This window comes from Aethalodelphis obliquidens, unplaced genomic scaffold, assembly GCF_003676395.1.
Source record: "Aethalodelphis obliquidens isolate GAN/ISIS:26980383/991018 unplaced genomic scaffold, ASM367639v1 scaffold25, whole genome shotgun sequence".
Taxonomy (NCBI): Eukaryota; Metazoa; Chordata; class Mammalia; order Artiodactyla; family Delphinidae; genus Aethalodelphis; species Aethalodelphis obliquidens.
Window position 1 is genome coordinate 21988320 of NW_020837969.1, and position 14754 is coordinate 22003073.

At 46.8% G+C, this 14754-nt stretch overlaps 1 protein-coding gene across 5 annotated transcripts; it reads right to left on the bottom strand.

Moving 5' to 3' along the window:
* Positions 1–1049: 1049 nt before the first annotated feature.
* On the bottom strand, positions 1050–10433 carry PPP1R3B (protein phosphatase 1 regulatory subunit 3B). Of its 5 annotated transcripts, XM_027122748.1 has the most exons (3): positions 10287–10433; positions 6289–6372; positions 1050–4655 (listed from the first exon to the last, which is right to left on the bottom strand). In XM_027122748.1, exon 3 carries the CDS (start codon positions 4628–4630, stop codon positions 3776–3778), a length of 855 nt encoding a protein of 284 aa, XP_026978549.1. In that variant the 5' UTR covers positions 4631–4655; positions 6289–6372; positions 10287–10433; the 3' UTR covers positions 1050–3775. The 5 variants fall into 5 exon arrangements, with proteins under 5 accessions (XP_026978549.1, XP_026978548.1, XP_026978547.1 ...); XM_027122747.1 differs by lacking the exon at positions 6289–6372 and having other exon boundaries at positions 10287–10432; XM_027122746.1 differs by having other exon boundaries at positions 1050–6372; positions 10287–10432.
* Positions 10434–14754: the final 4321 nt, after the last annotated feature.

A 14754-nucleotide genomic window follows, 5' to 3' on the forward strand; every position in this document is an offset into this window, starting at 1 on the left:
ACTTTTTTGGTTTATAAACATATATACACGAGCCATTCAATGTCCCAGTGACTACAAGTAAGGCTTCTTTTAAAAAAAGCAAATTATATGCAAAGATCAAAACCACAAAACATTCTTTTAGCAGTTCAAGATTTACATCTTTAAGAAACATTGAGAGAGTAATGTTTTGCCACCATTAAAATTAAATCTTAGAGAGAAATAAACTCTACCTTGACTCTGAAATTGTTTTGATTTCTGGAGAACTACATAACTCCATTGTTTCTCACCAGCTCTCCTATAACAAGAATACTTAAAAAAAGCAAACAAACTCGCCCAGATGCTTCACATCTTCCAAGAAACACTGAAAGCTTATTGTTTAAAATCTGTCTTTAGATAGTCTAGCTTATTTATTGCACCTAATTTGCAAATGCTCCCCAGGACATAGCGGGGAATAAATATGAAACAGAAATGGAGCTGCCTCCCCATCCATGGACAGCTGCACCAGCGGCAGAAGGCTGGTCCTTTGGGGGCAGGTTGGGAAGGGGGCCACGTGTCATCATAACCAAGAGCTGTCTGAGGGCCAAACCTACAGGTCAGGCTGCATTCATATCTCCAACTAAGAAAACTGTCACTTTCCAAGGGGAGGGGGAAGGGTAAGCTGGGACGAAGTGAGAGAGTGGCATGGACATATATACACTACCAAATGTAAAATAGATAGTGGGAAGCAACTGCATAGCACAGGGAGATCAGCTCGGTGCTTTGTGTCTACCTAGAGGGGTGGGATAGGGAGGGTGGGAGGGAGACACGACAGGGAGGACATACAGGGATGTATGTACATGTATAGCTGATTCACTTTGTTATACAGCAAAAACTAACACATCATTGTAAAGCAATTATACTCCAATAAAGATGTTAAAAAAAAAAGGACAGCTGCAAAACTCATGGGTGAGCCTATTTTTGGCTAGGTAAATGAATCATGGACACAAACGATATTAAAGTAATTCAGTTGAAAGAAAGCATACAACACACAAACTTGGGGGTAGAAAATGACTGTGGCCTTGAATTATCCACGTGCACAATCTCCTTTGCGTGGAAAATTCCCTTTCTCCTGCTCTTTGTCTGCTGTTGACCTGCTGTTATCAGTTCTGATTGGGTTTTTTTCCCCACCTTTGTTTAGTACCAGTTGTAAGAATTATCAATTGAGTTTCAAGCTGTTTCCACTGGAAGAAAAAAAAAGATGTTTTTCTTAATTAAAATGGTGACATTATAACCTTGCAAGTGAGAAAAAAAAAAAGAAACCGGTCACTTTCTGCAATGTGTCACCTGTCTACTGCCTGTGAGCTATGAACAAGGAGAAGGCCCATAGAAGGAGCAGGTCCTGAAGCCATCTGTTGATTTCCTGGGACAGAACCGCCCCAAAAGGAGACAGACTGATTGGTAAAGAGGAGACTATTTTTCAGGTGCTGCAACCTCACTGCATGACCGTGCTGACAGGGACCTCGGGCGGGCACTTGCTTTAGTCAGAGAAGCGTCTTTGCCAGCAGGTGAGGACTTGCCTGGTGGGGTGAGCAGCCCAGGTGCACTGGCAGGGGGCTTGCAAGCAGTGCCCCTGGCAGGAAAGCAGGGGTCAGCTGGGAGGAAAGAGGGGTGGGGGAGCGTTTGTGGTGTTTTAAAAGACATACTTATCACTGAATTACCATATTTCAAATTCTGACACGGAAATGCCTTAAGATCCTTATTACTGAAAACCATACAGAAGTCACTTGAGGCATTTTTCTTACGAACAGGGAACGATCTTGATACCTTCGGTCTGTTAATAGGGAAAGGACAGTACACCTTGTACCCTTCATAAACTGGAGGAGGAGGGTGGGACTTCCTAAAGCAAAATAAATTCATGACCTATATAAGATCAGTTTTGCTTCCCATGGTGTATATTTACACTGTTACATAATAGTTCTGATCACCTGATTTGTAACACAGGGAGTACTGTCTGTGTACCTGATGTAAGACATGCTTAGATAAATCCCAGTTCTGCCCAATGTCAGCATAAAATAAAAAATGTGACTGTCCCATAAATTATCATGTAACCCGCAGTGCTGCCCACCTAGGAGAGACATAAAAAATAAAGCAGTAGATTGCAGACTAGTCACAGCCAGTCTTAGGAACAAGAACTCCGTGGAACACCACTTGAGAGCATTTAAAAAGTCAAAACTTTTTAAAGTTCAAAAAAGAAAAACCCAACCACAAAACTCTAGGAGCCAAGACACTCCAGACCTGCTTGATGCTAATTTACAAAGCCACAGAAGCTGGGAGGTCTCTTCCAACTGATCCGGATAATGCAAGTGAAAGAAGACTCTTTGCTTGCAGAGTCCAGGAGCTGTGCCCCCAAATCCAGGCAGTGGGGCATCCCTCTTCCTTCCTCCCTGAGGAAGACCTCACTTTAGTAAGGTCAGGCAAAAGAAAAATGAGGCAGTCATTTAGCTAAGCTCCAAAAACAAAAACAGAACAGAAAAAGACCCCAACCTTCTACAAATACACATGTAAAAATATTTTTAAACACCCCCAAGGACCAACCAATTTTGCCCAAGAAAAATCACAGGGTTTGGGGGTCCATCTGACAAGGAAAGTCCCAGGAGTCTCACAACAGTATGAACCAACAGACTTTTAATGCTTTAGTCCAATGTGGTTAAGAACAAATAATATCTGATATTTCAGAGTTGGCAAACAGCGAAAACGACATCTGAGAACTCGGTGAGGTTCTTCGCCCCTATCCCTTTACGTACCCACACACCATAGGTAAGAACAACCAAGTCAAAGTCCGTGGGGGCTTGTAAGGCGCTGTTTACAACGTGGAGGTTGTAAATCACAGTCAAGATACAACCAAGCACTTCCTGAAGGTGCCGAGGATACACTTAGTCTGCAAATCCAAACGTCCTGAGCACAGCATAAAAGATGACTCTCCAGGAAAAGAGATCCTAAAATCCTTTCGTGAAGAAAGAGACACGGGCAAACCAGCTTGGCAAGTTACAGCAAGTCTTGTAATTGAGCCCTCGGGTGACTCAGGGTAAGAGTGCTTAGAAAGTTCCCCCCAGCGCCAAGAGGTGGAGCTAAAAGTGTCCCCCTCCTGACTGTCCTGCCTGGCACCAGCCTGCCATGGGTGGTGACACCGCACAGCAGCCGGTTGACTTTTCATAGCTGGTGTGTCGTCCTCTGCTGGGATATCTAAGTGGGGTCAGAAAAAGGAAATGCCTGTCTCCATCATGAGCTGATCTGCCTTTATTATCTTTTCCTGAACTGCAGATGAACTGTGGAAGAAAATCAAACACACAGAGATAAAGTGTGAAGCCCACGTAGACACGGGGCAGCTGCAACAGGCGGGGAGGCCCTGGGTGGGCGGGGAAGACCACAGGAAGAGGGGGCCGGGGGGACTGACTTCCCACACCCGAGGGGAGAGGGGCTCCTCGTCACTGAGCCACCATCCTCCGGCCTGGCCAGCGCTCCCTGCAGGCCTGGGTCCTGTCCAGACTGTTTCCAGCACCATCCTGCTCGGACCCTCATTGCCACCACGCGGGTGCCAAACAGACCGCACCCCCATCTCCTCTGAGTGTGAACCCAGTTCTGTGATCTAAGCCTGGCTGGCTTGCCTGCTCGAAGAAAAAAAGTGACTAGGATCCTTTCTTTTCGAAAACTGTGCCTGATGGCAGTTCAGCTTTTCTCTGGGCTTCCATCTCCATCCTGGGGTGATGCAGCTCGGCTCCTCTGCACCCACTCAGCCCGGCTCCATCCCAGGCCATCACTAATAGTAGGGCCCAAGCTTCTCGTATCCTAAATAACTAGGCCACTCCGGAAACAGACCATAGGAACACCGAGGGCTTCCAAACTGGTCAAAAGCTATTCCAAAATCTGGTCCATTTGGTGGCTGGGCTGTTCCCTGGGTGGATTTCAACTCTGCCCGGATGATCCTATAGTTTTTGCCTTTATTGCTGTCCCAGTACGTCTGTCCATTGCACTCATAGCACACGGCAAACTCCATCCTCTCATAAGACTGAATTTTTTCAGGCAAGCTGATTTCAAAGGAGAATGTGTCCTTGTCTGAACCTGCGTACGTGTCCTTCACGTACCAACAGGGAAAGTCTGTGAAGCTTTTCCAGGTGTCGAATGTCATTCTGACTTTCACCATCTTCTCAAATGCGAGGTTCTGCACCTTCACCGTGCCTGCAATGGCTCTGTCCTTCAAGACGCAGTTCTCCAGGCAGACGTGGTCGGTCCGAAGCCGATTTCTGAAGTCCAGGTAGTCTGCAGAGGGCTGCGAGAAATCCAGCACAAAGCTCTCGCTCTCCGCTGTTGTCAGACTCACAATGCTGTCCAGGAGCTCGGTGATGTTCAGTGGAATATCTAACGGGTCATCAAACTCGGAGAACACTTTGACCATTGTCAGGGCCAGCCCTTGGTTGTCTGCAAAGGACACCCGCTTCTTCACCTTCTTCTCCTGGACGGTCGAGGCCACCGTCCCGCTGGCTTCATTCTTGCCGCTCAGCTGAATACAAGGCCTCAGGGGTTTGCTTGACTTCGGGGAGATCTGGAAGGCAAACCGCTCTCTGCGCAAGGAGGGGGCCATGCAGCTGTACCTGCACTCAATGTCCACAGCCATCACGGGGCTAGAGCAGGCTAGAACCCTGGCCAAGGGGAAGGAAAGAAACAGCAAGGAGGTCAGACAGATGTTCAGGCTCATCCCTCCGACAGGGACCAGCGAACTACGTTTGCCTTCATCTTTGCCCACGTGGCTACAGCTCAATATTACCTCAGGTGTGGTCCAGTGTGACCTTGGTATCAGGGGAGATTAAGAGTGTAAAGTGGGGGGGCGGGGGGAAGAGGCCCAAGGTTAAAACAAACACAGAAGTACGGAACCACTGGTTTTAAAACTAGTTCATGGGTTTCCCTGTCAGGGCTTGTTGGGGCCGTCAGTATACTGATGGGCCATGGAGAATAATGAAAACAGCGTGCTGTTTGCCGAATTTCCTAAACTTATCCCAAACAAGGAAAGTCTTTTTTTTTTTTGGTGGAGCACCTTGCTGAATGCAGTTTGGTAAATACTGCTTTGCTCCGATAAAAAGAAATTAATTCCTCCCACAAATACTGATTGGTGTTTGCTATGTGCCAGGCATGGTGCCAGAGACTGGGAATCAGGAGTGAAGACCGACCCACACTTGCTTTCATTCAATGTACAGATTTTTATATTCTAGTATATCTTACTTTTAAAAAGTGCCAGCAATTTAGTGTTTTTAAATCTTTCGTATCAGTGAAGAATTGTGTTTTTCTACAGTGAAAGTAGCCTCTATAAGAATAAAAAGCAAAGAGAATCATGCTAAAGATTAAATTAAATCTGACTTCATAAAAACAATTGTTTTTCTATAAGTGAAAAAAAATAAGTAAAACCAAAAAACCGAAGACTGGGAAAACATTTTCCAAAAAGCACGGCAGCGAAGTTTTAATACTTTTATAAAGAGTTCTTATAAAACAATAACAAAGTCAAATATTCCATGTAGAAAAATGAGCAAGGAGCATGAATAGACAATTCATGAAAGAAATTTAAAAGTGGCTCATAAATATGCGAAGTGTCCAGCATTACAAGTAACTTAAGAAATTCAGATCAGAAGACAATGCCTGTTTTTACCTAGTGAGTTAGGAAAGAATTTTAAAAGATGATACAAATATCTGTATTAGTCTTAATGGGCACAACCTTTCTAAATCATCATTTTCGGTTCTAATATCACACACAGGTATTAATCTTGGAAATAATTAAAAATGCGCGAAGGTTAACGTACTAAAATGTTCAGTGCAACATTATGGAGGGAAAAGGGGTGAGAAAGTAAACTATGACCAATAACAGGTATCCAGTTAAATCAAGTGCACCACATCCATGTGATACAATTTAATATCATCATTAAAACCATTATGTGGAAAAAGATTTAAATGGCATAAAAATTTATAATATATGATTAATGTAGAAAATGGAGAAGATAAATTGTACATAGAGACTAGACTTGTAGGGAAAAATATTACGTATATGCACAGAAAAAAGACTAGTGATATAATTAAAACTGTCAGAATTTTCCACGTGATGGGATTTCAGGAAATTTCTGTTTTCCTGCTTTGTACTTTCTAATATTTTCTAAAATAATAGACCTTCTCTTATCAAGAAAACAAAATGAATCTAATAAAACACCTCAAGTATCTTAAGATTCTTGGGCCAAAAACCCACCCAACGCTATTGCCTCCCTAAAGCCAAGCCATTTTTATTCTAATTACCATGGCAAATTGATATTCTGATTTGACAGTTCCAATGGGCTAATTGAAGAAGTCGGCGATGAAATCAGGATTAAATTCTCTAGCCTGAGAATCACAGAACACAGATCTGGATTAGTTGCGAAACACATCTCCCCTCACTACGGCAGAGGTGTCGGTGTGTGGTGGTGTGCTGGGGTACCAGCTCTCAGGCCTCCCGATCCCTACCCCCCCACCCCCGCCCCGGGAGGTGCTGTGGGGTGATGGCGGTAGTTCAGAAGAAGGACAGGCAAAATGCCGCTCATCATCTGACAAGAGTGGGGACCACTGGTCCAACAAATAGTATCAGTCCAATAAATAATATCTCATTTTCAACTTCTGATTTCGTTTAATCAAATATATTTTAAAAATGAGAAAGGATGAAGACGTATTGGGCTTGATCCCATTTTCAAAAACAACCACCAAAAAACCCAGCACTTCCCCAGGATGCAGGAATCACTTAGTGGTGACCAAGTGGGGAAACACAAACATTCAGAGACAAAACAATAATAATACAAATACCTGTATTAGTCTGAAAAGACCCAACCTTTCTAAATGTTCTTATCTTAATTTATAGCCATAATGCAGTTATCTAAACATGCATTAAAGGATATCTTATCCTTTAAATAAGGATATTTAAATATCCTTTAAACATCTTATCCTTTAAATATCCTTAAATAGCCTTATAGTTTCTCCTCTAACAAAGTTAAACAAGTAAAAATTTTAGGAGCAAATTGGCTATTATCTTTTCTTTCATTTTTTAAATTTATCTATTCTTTTATTTATTTATTTTTGGCTGCGTTGGGTCTTCGTTGCTGCGCGCGGGCTTTCTCTAGTTGCCCCGAGCGGGGGCTACTCTTCGTTGTGGTGCGTGGGCTTCTCATTTCGGTGGCTTCTCTTGTTGCAGAGCATGGGCTATAGGCGCATGTGCTTCAGTAGTTGTGGCACATGGGCTCAGTAGTTGTGGTTCGCGGGCTCTAGAGCGCAGGCTCAGTAGTTGTGGTGCACGGGCCCAGTTGCTCCGCGGCATGTGGGATCTTCCCGGACCAGCGCTCAAACCCGTGTCCCCTGCGTTGGCAGGTGGATTCTTAACCACTGTGCCACGAAGGAAGTCCCTATTATCTTTTCTTATACCCATTCAATTGTTCTGGAAAGGAAAGTTCTGACTGAATTGGGCAAGACAGCTTTTTTAAAAAAAGGCAGAGGGTTCAACATAAAAAAACAAAACAAAAACCCTATACTTACAAAGTACTTGAATTTTTCTTTTCCCCTGTTCATTGCAAAACTTTGTTAGAATGCACTGGAATCACATGTTCAGTTCTACTTTTAATACAGGTAGTTTTTGCTTTTTAAATTAAATGTTAATTAAAAATAACCAAACAGCAGGCAAAGTCTTGCATCCCAGCACCCCCCCCGCCCCGACTCTGCCCACCCCTGACAACCTGGGTGTGAACTGAGGAGGAAGGAGGGGTTCCTCCTCTGTTGTAGCCGCTTCCTCCCTGCCTGAGTCAGCACAAGGTCAACTGCAAGCTCTCTATGAGTGTCCCGCAGGCCTGCAAACCATCCTCAGGCATGCTTTCCAGAACCACCTTAAAACAGCTCATTAGAAAATGACTGGGAAACTCTCAAGCTATTGTGGAAACAATTCTAAAACAAGGAGATCAAGCAAAGAATCTGCATACTTGCAGTGGACTGCAGTCACTCTCAAGGTCTAATCCTGCAGGTTAGAAAGGCTTAGTTGAAGGCCTTGGTAAAGTTTCAGTGTTTGGACCCAGCAGTATAAACATGCCCCTGAGATCCCTTTTATCACCAAGCTTTAAGAACTGGGGGTGAGGAGGTGAAGCTGGAGTCGGAGCCAGAGGTAATTAAACAATTCCACTGGCACTTTCTGGAACCGAATTGGTTTTGCAGCATTCTCCATGGAGGGCAAAAGGAAGGTGAACCACCTGGCGGCCCAGGCATTCTTCCCAGGCTCCTGCTCCAGGCCCATTGCACAAGCACCCCTACCCAGAATCCCTTCACTTTTTTGGTGTCACCAGCACTGGAAGGGAGGTCACTAACCCCGGTGGCTTCAGTAGAGGGTGCAATCTGACTCTTGGCTCCCTTGCCTATCCTCACAGGTAGATTCCAGCTTTTATTAACCAGATCGGTCTCCAAGAACTGGTGCACCGAAGTGCTGGTTTGGTGTAAGCCTTCCTGATCATCTGCTCAGAAATTCCCACATGGACCGTGACAGGGATGACCAACACCCAGACGTACTCGTAGCCACGGAGACATGCAAGGTAATAGTTTCCTAAATCCCTGAAAGGAAGGCACCTGGACAAGTGTTTTGTCCTCAAATGGCATGAAAATTATCAGTTCCAACACAGGACGCATAAGGCTGTACCTCAGGGCCCCTCTTATGACAGACTCTTAGGCCGCTCTGTCTTTCTCATGCCCATGCCAGGGGATGTGAGTCACCAAGGTTGGTCTGGAGAAAAACCAGAATGAGATGTGGACACACAGTTGAACCAGCACAGCATGACATGGGACCTGGATACCAGTTTGTTGCAGGACAGGGTCACGAGAATGTGAGTAGCTGTTACTCAGACCAGAACGGATTCTCAAAACCTTTGCTTCTAAATAGATGCCTAGGAGATCAGTTTTGCCCCATGAGAGACCGGACATGCACCAAGGGTAGATTTCAGTGTTTCTGGTCAAAAGAGGGCAAACCCTAACACGCCATGCAAAGACAGAACATGGATAGTTTTGCATAACTGCTTTCCGTGTTCCTCTAGTGACAAACAACAGACCCTCTCAGCCAGGGTTAGATATTGTGGTGATTCTTCTCTAAAAACTATCGACTTGTACAGAAAATAACCCCACGACCTTCACAGTTTCAGGCGGCTGAGCTACTGACTCTCTGGCTGTGCCTTTTATAGGAAGAAAATCTTTCTTTTGTATTGAGGCCAACACATTGCCTCCTCCATTCTCTTGTACTCTGATAAGAAAAGACAGAAAAATCAGACGCACCAAGAACCCAACAGGAACACTGAAACAGCATTAAGTAAGCATTCGCAACCAGGTTACCAGGTATAATTTTTTAAAAGACGCGGCCACTTACCCCTTCGGCATTTCTTTATTCCCTCCCAAAAGGCTTGGCTGCCACAGTATGAGTAAAATTGGCATCTTTCCCTTGGTATTCAGACCATGGGGCCCTTATTCACAGCCCTAGAAGCCACTTGGACTCCTCTATTCTGTCACCATCATCCAAAGCATCTTTGAGATAAATATCTGTGGATGAGGTGGCATATTATAGGAAAGAGATAAGTTAAAATGGCAGTGTCTGCCATCTAAAAATGTTCAATGTGAAACACAGTGCACTGGCCTAGGAATACCTGCACATGGCTGTGCCACTTGGGGCAAGTCACTCAACCTCTCTGGGCTTGAGCTTTCTCCTCTGAGATCCCTTCCAGCTCTGACATTCCAGGTTGCTAATACTGCCTGATGGTTCTCTTCTCCCTAACTTTTCCCTAAATACCTCAACTTCACTTTTGTAGTCAGTCCTCCAGCTGTCTTCACTTTAGTCTTGGCTCCTGGATAACCCTGCCAAGTGAACTATTTCCTCTTCTCTGCACCCCAGCCCCCAAAGCCCTAACACTCTCTTCTCCTGGACCCTGGGTCTCCCAAGGAGGCCTGACCACGCAGACCACAGGCTCCAACATCTTCTAGCAACTCTCCAAGTCCTCAAGTCTGTCCTCAACTTTCTCCTCCTCTGCGGGAAACAATATCAGGACAGAGCCCAAATCTTCTAGTATGTTCTGGGCCCCCTAACCCCTCTTTTGCACTGAGTCCCTTCCACACCCCTTTCTCTGGATTCAAAAGGGTGGCACGAACAGGACACAGGCCAGAGCGTCCTGCCCTCTGTGTCCTGGTCCCGCCAGGCCCGGGCTGCACCCCGCCCCCAACCCCTCCCCGAGGTCCTTCGCCTGTCCGGAACCCACCTGTTGGGCCGCGGGGAAGCCCCCTTTCCAGCTGGCTCGCTGCATCGGAATGCCCGGAGGGAGGTGGCAGGGGAGGCTGCCGCCACCAGACTACGTGAGCCTCGGTGTGTCCGGGAGGCAGGCCTTGGGCTGGGTTCCCGGAGTTGTGACCGGCAGGGGGAGGAAGACGACGAGGAGGAGGAGCCCTAGTTATCACACCAGGGCGGGGCAGCAGGGCCACCCGAGGCGGAGCGGCGCCACGAGAGCGTCCCCGCGCGGCCACGTCGCCCCCGCTGGCCCGGGACAGCCCGTCTGGGGACCGGGAACCGGAGGTGGCTCTGCTCCGGGAGGCCCCGGCCGCCGCAGCGTCCTGTGTCCCGTCCCCCTCGGCGGCCTGAGAGATCACCAAGTGTGTTTCCCTACGTTGTACCGGGAAATCGAGGCCGGGGGAGAGACGAAGCGACTTTCCCCTGTGCTGAGACCCCATCGCTCAACTCCGGGGACACTCTCTAGAAGTGTCGGGTCCCAGGTGGAAAAGCCTTGTGTCAGGTTCGAACTCGTCACAATAGGAATTAAGAGTATCTGAAGTCCCAGCCCCCAGCCCCCGGGCCGCCCGTCGCGGCCGGGACCCCCACCTCGGTGCATCACGTGGGTCCGGCCAGGCTCCATCCCACCTCTGGTCCCTGGATTGCCCTCCCCACGTGGAAGCAACAGCCTCCTTGAGCCCTTCTAAAGTGTCCCACTCCCAGAGTGTAATTGCAAATTGGACGGAGAAAGTGTAGGTGGCACGACCAAAGACGGCCCCCGCTACGCGCCCTCGCCGCCGTCTCCGCGGCCGGGCAGCCGGCCTTGCGGGCTTGGGAGGGACGTACCTGGTACAGCTCATAAGCCCCGAGGTGCGGAGGCGCCAGCCCGCGGCAGCATCCGCGCCGGGGTGGCAGGGGCAGCGGCGGCGACAGCAGGAGCGGGGGCCGGGGCTCAGGTCGGCACCCTTCGCGGGCAGCCGCATCCGTCCGTGCGCGAGAGCTGCCCGCCCGCCTCCTCCCTGCGGCCCCTCACACGGGACTCGGTCTCCCAGCCGCCGCACGGCTCCCTTTAACTTTGCGACCACTTCTCCCCACTCGGGATGTTATCCTAGACCCCCTTTCACGTGAACGCCCCCCATAGCCAATGGGCGCGCCCGGGACGCGCGCCGTCGACCAATGGCCGTGGAGCCGCGGTCCCCCAGAGCACCGCCGCGCCACGTGATCGGCTGCGCGCCCGGAATGATAGGGCTGGCGTCCAGGGCCTGCGAAGAGGGCGGTGGGTCATAATTTCATCAGAAGCCCGAGGACCGGCGCCAGGGGGCAGAGGCACTTTCCTACAGCCTAGCATCCCGTTACAGCAAGAGGGCTGGACGCCGGCGGCTGGCAGAGTTCCCTCTCCCTAGGCAAAGTCCTAGCCGGGCAAAGTCATTCTACACCCGCGGACCTGGTTGCAGTTGTATTCCGCCGTCCCGCCCGCCCCGCCTTTGTCTTACACTTCAGCTACCGGGGGTTCGCAGATGACAGTTACTTCCCCCATCACACGTGGAGCCCAGAGGAGTCCCAAGAGAATGCCAAATGCGTTCCCCTCCGTTTTGGGTGGAGCCTTTTCGGGATCAGTATGCCCAGCTCCAGCGATAGTGTCGAAAGTAAGTAATTACTGAATGCTTGCTTTGTGCCCATCACGGTCCAGGTGTTACTGTGAAAGGAATACAGTAAAATCCTTTTTATGAAGTTGTTATTGGGGCAAAGAACCAATACCCATCTCACAGAATACCGCATATATAGTTGAGGGTTTCTCAGGTAGGTATATTTTCGAGGAAACTACCTGAATTGAATCTGCATGAACAGATTCAGCCTGTACCACAGGGCCTCGGTGATCTCTGTGCTATGCCTTGAGATCTGTAGGGAATGAGGAGCTTAGAAGAGAGCTTAGAAGCCCCTCCTCCCATATGAGATCAATTTAAATATGCATGTGTATAGTCATATATATCATCTCCTTGGTGATCAGCTCTGCGCTAGCCACTTTAGGGATGAGAATCCCAGTTTTCCAGTTTTAATGAATTTTGGAAATTAATATAGGATTGCCAGCTTTCTAAGGTGCCAAGTAAAGACACTAAAACAAACAAATCCTACCATCTTCTGTTACCATCTTTTATTTTTAAAAGAAGTACTCTTTAACAGCAATAACAATAAAATGCAGGAAGGGCATAATCTCAAGAGTAGAGGCTAGTCCTTCACATTGCATATGTTTAGCTTTCTGAAAATTCATTACATTGACTATGGCATATGGGAATTTCTGCTGTAAGAGATTTTAAAGCAGCTTCTAATTTTACTAGGAATGTAAGACAAAAACGCTAGTCCACTACAATAATCCAGTTGAAGCCTTCAGCTCCATAGAGAACTTCCCCAGACTCAGTCTTCCTGTCTGAAGGGTGATCATTAGTCCTCTTCCTTCTCTTTCAATGGACAAATCTGATAAAGGACCGCCTGTGAAATTAGCTATTGGTAGGCGATTGGCAAATAAAGTTTCTGTGCAATATTCCCTTTGCCAACTCTAAACCCCCTTTTATTAGCTGATGAGTAGGTTGAAGATTTATGATGCCAAGTGCTGGCTACGTTTCTCAAGTGGAGGGAGCATGCTGGAGGAGTGGGCAGAGATAAAAAGCCAACAGGTATTGCAAAATGTATGCAGGCAAAGGGCGATCTGAACCAAACTGGGAAGGAGTTGGGACAAGTAAATACAATTTTATAGTGTTAGGTTTTGGAAGCATCTTCCTTACATAGATCTAGGAAATCATCCCTGTGGTTTAGGTGACTATTTCAGTCCGGGAGAGTGGGGCTAAACTTAGTTGTGGCACACCCCGGTCTTGGTAGGTAGGAGTGTAGCGTCTATGAGTTTACAAAGAGCGCAGTCTTTGCGATCAGGATAGAACTGGGATGCAAGCTCTGGAGAACTGTTCCAGTAGAATTCACAGCAGTCCCGAGTTTCAGAACCTGAGAGCTGGACTGGCCCTTAAACACAGTCTTGCTTCACCCTTTCATGTTATAGCCACAAAGAGGGAAACTGAAAATGGAAAATTTCAACCTGTTAGTCAATGCATACCAAGTTCCTTTTCTAATATCTGGCTTTGAATTGTAGCCTTAATTTCATTTAATAAGCCAACCCTCCTCCCCGCAAAAACCAGGAAGCCTAACAGTGGCTAAGCATAGCTAATGATCTTTTTACCATAAGCTGTTGTTTTTCATGGCTGTTAGTAGCACTGTCTTCTTCTTGCACTTGGGCTCATCTGTGACTTTTCCAGTTCTCTCTTACACATTTGTTCATTCATTCAACAGCACACCATTAACTACCGTAAACCTGGGTGCTGGAAATGGAAAAATGAGTGAAATATTATCTTACTCTCGAGAAGCTCTTAAGCTAATATATAATGATGTGGGATGAATGTGTGAAAGGCAAATCTTTCTTAGGGGAGCTAAGAGGAAGACTGTGCATGTCTGGCAGTGGGGCAGGGGAGGGGAAAGTCTGAGAAGGCTGACCTTTGAGAAGTGACCGTTGAGCAGGATCCTGAAGGGGGAGTTAGAGTTTAGGGGTAATGGGAAGAGAGCATGGCAGGAATTGGAAATGGCACAGAGTTCTCTACGTTCCCCCAAAGAATTTCCACGCCATTGATTAAAAATTAGATCCTCTTTCTGGCTTAAATATTGGACGCTGCTTCCTTCTGCATGTGTAAACAGCAGCTTTTTTGCTCATCCAGAAAGTTTGAAAATATATTGTTAATGCCTTATCTGCTCCTCAACTGAAAACATTTCAAAAACAGCTCAAATCATGCAAGATTCTGGAAGAGAAATCTTTTTCTTTCTTTTTTTCTTCTTCAAATTCTAACATTGCTTCTCTTTGAATGAAAGTGATTGCAAAGTGAATCTAAATAAAAATAACCAGCATCGAGTCAGAACTAAAGAAGAGAACATTCTTTTGCTAGATCAGAATAGAAAGTGGGGAAGACTGTTTCCAAACTGCTTAAATCCATTTATATTTAGACGAGTGGAGTTGTTTGCACCTGTCAGAGCTGCAGACGTGCTCTGGGTGCATCATGTTACCTGGGGCCCTCTGCTCCTCTTTCAGACTTGACTGAAAGGGACTTGCTAGGTCATGTTTTATGGGACAGGCAGAGGAATACGAGCCAAGGGATTCTGTAAGCCTCTGTCTACGGAGAATGTGTCCTTAGCGTGGGGAGAAGAGCTTGAGTAATTTACATGTCAAAGCTCCTAGAGCCCATCAGTGATTTACACGGTTGAGGGCTTCTGAGTTTCTATATGATGCTGATGTAGGGACCACTCCTTTAAAAGTTACATATACAGAGCAGCTTTTATTCCCTAGCTTTATATCTTGTGCAGTGCTTTGTATGATCCAGATATATCTTTAATTTGTATTGTGTATTATTCTTATGAATATAAAACAAATA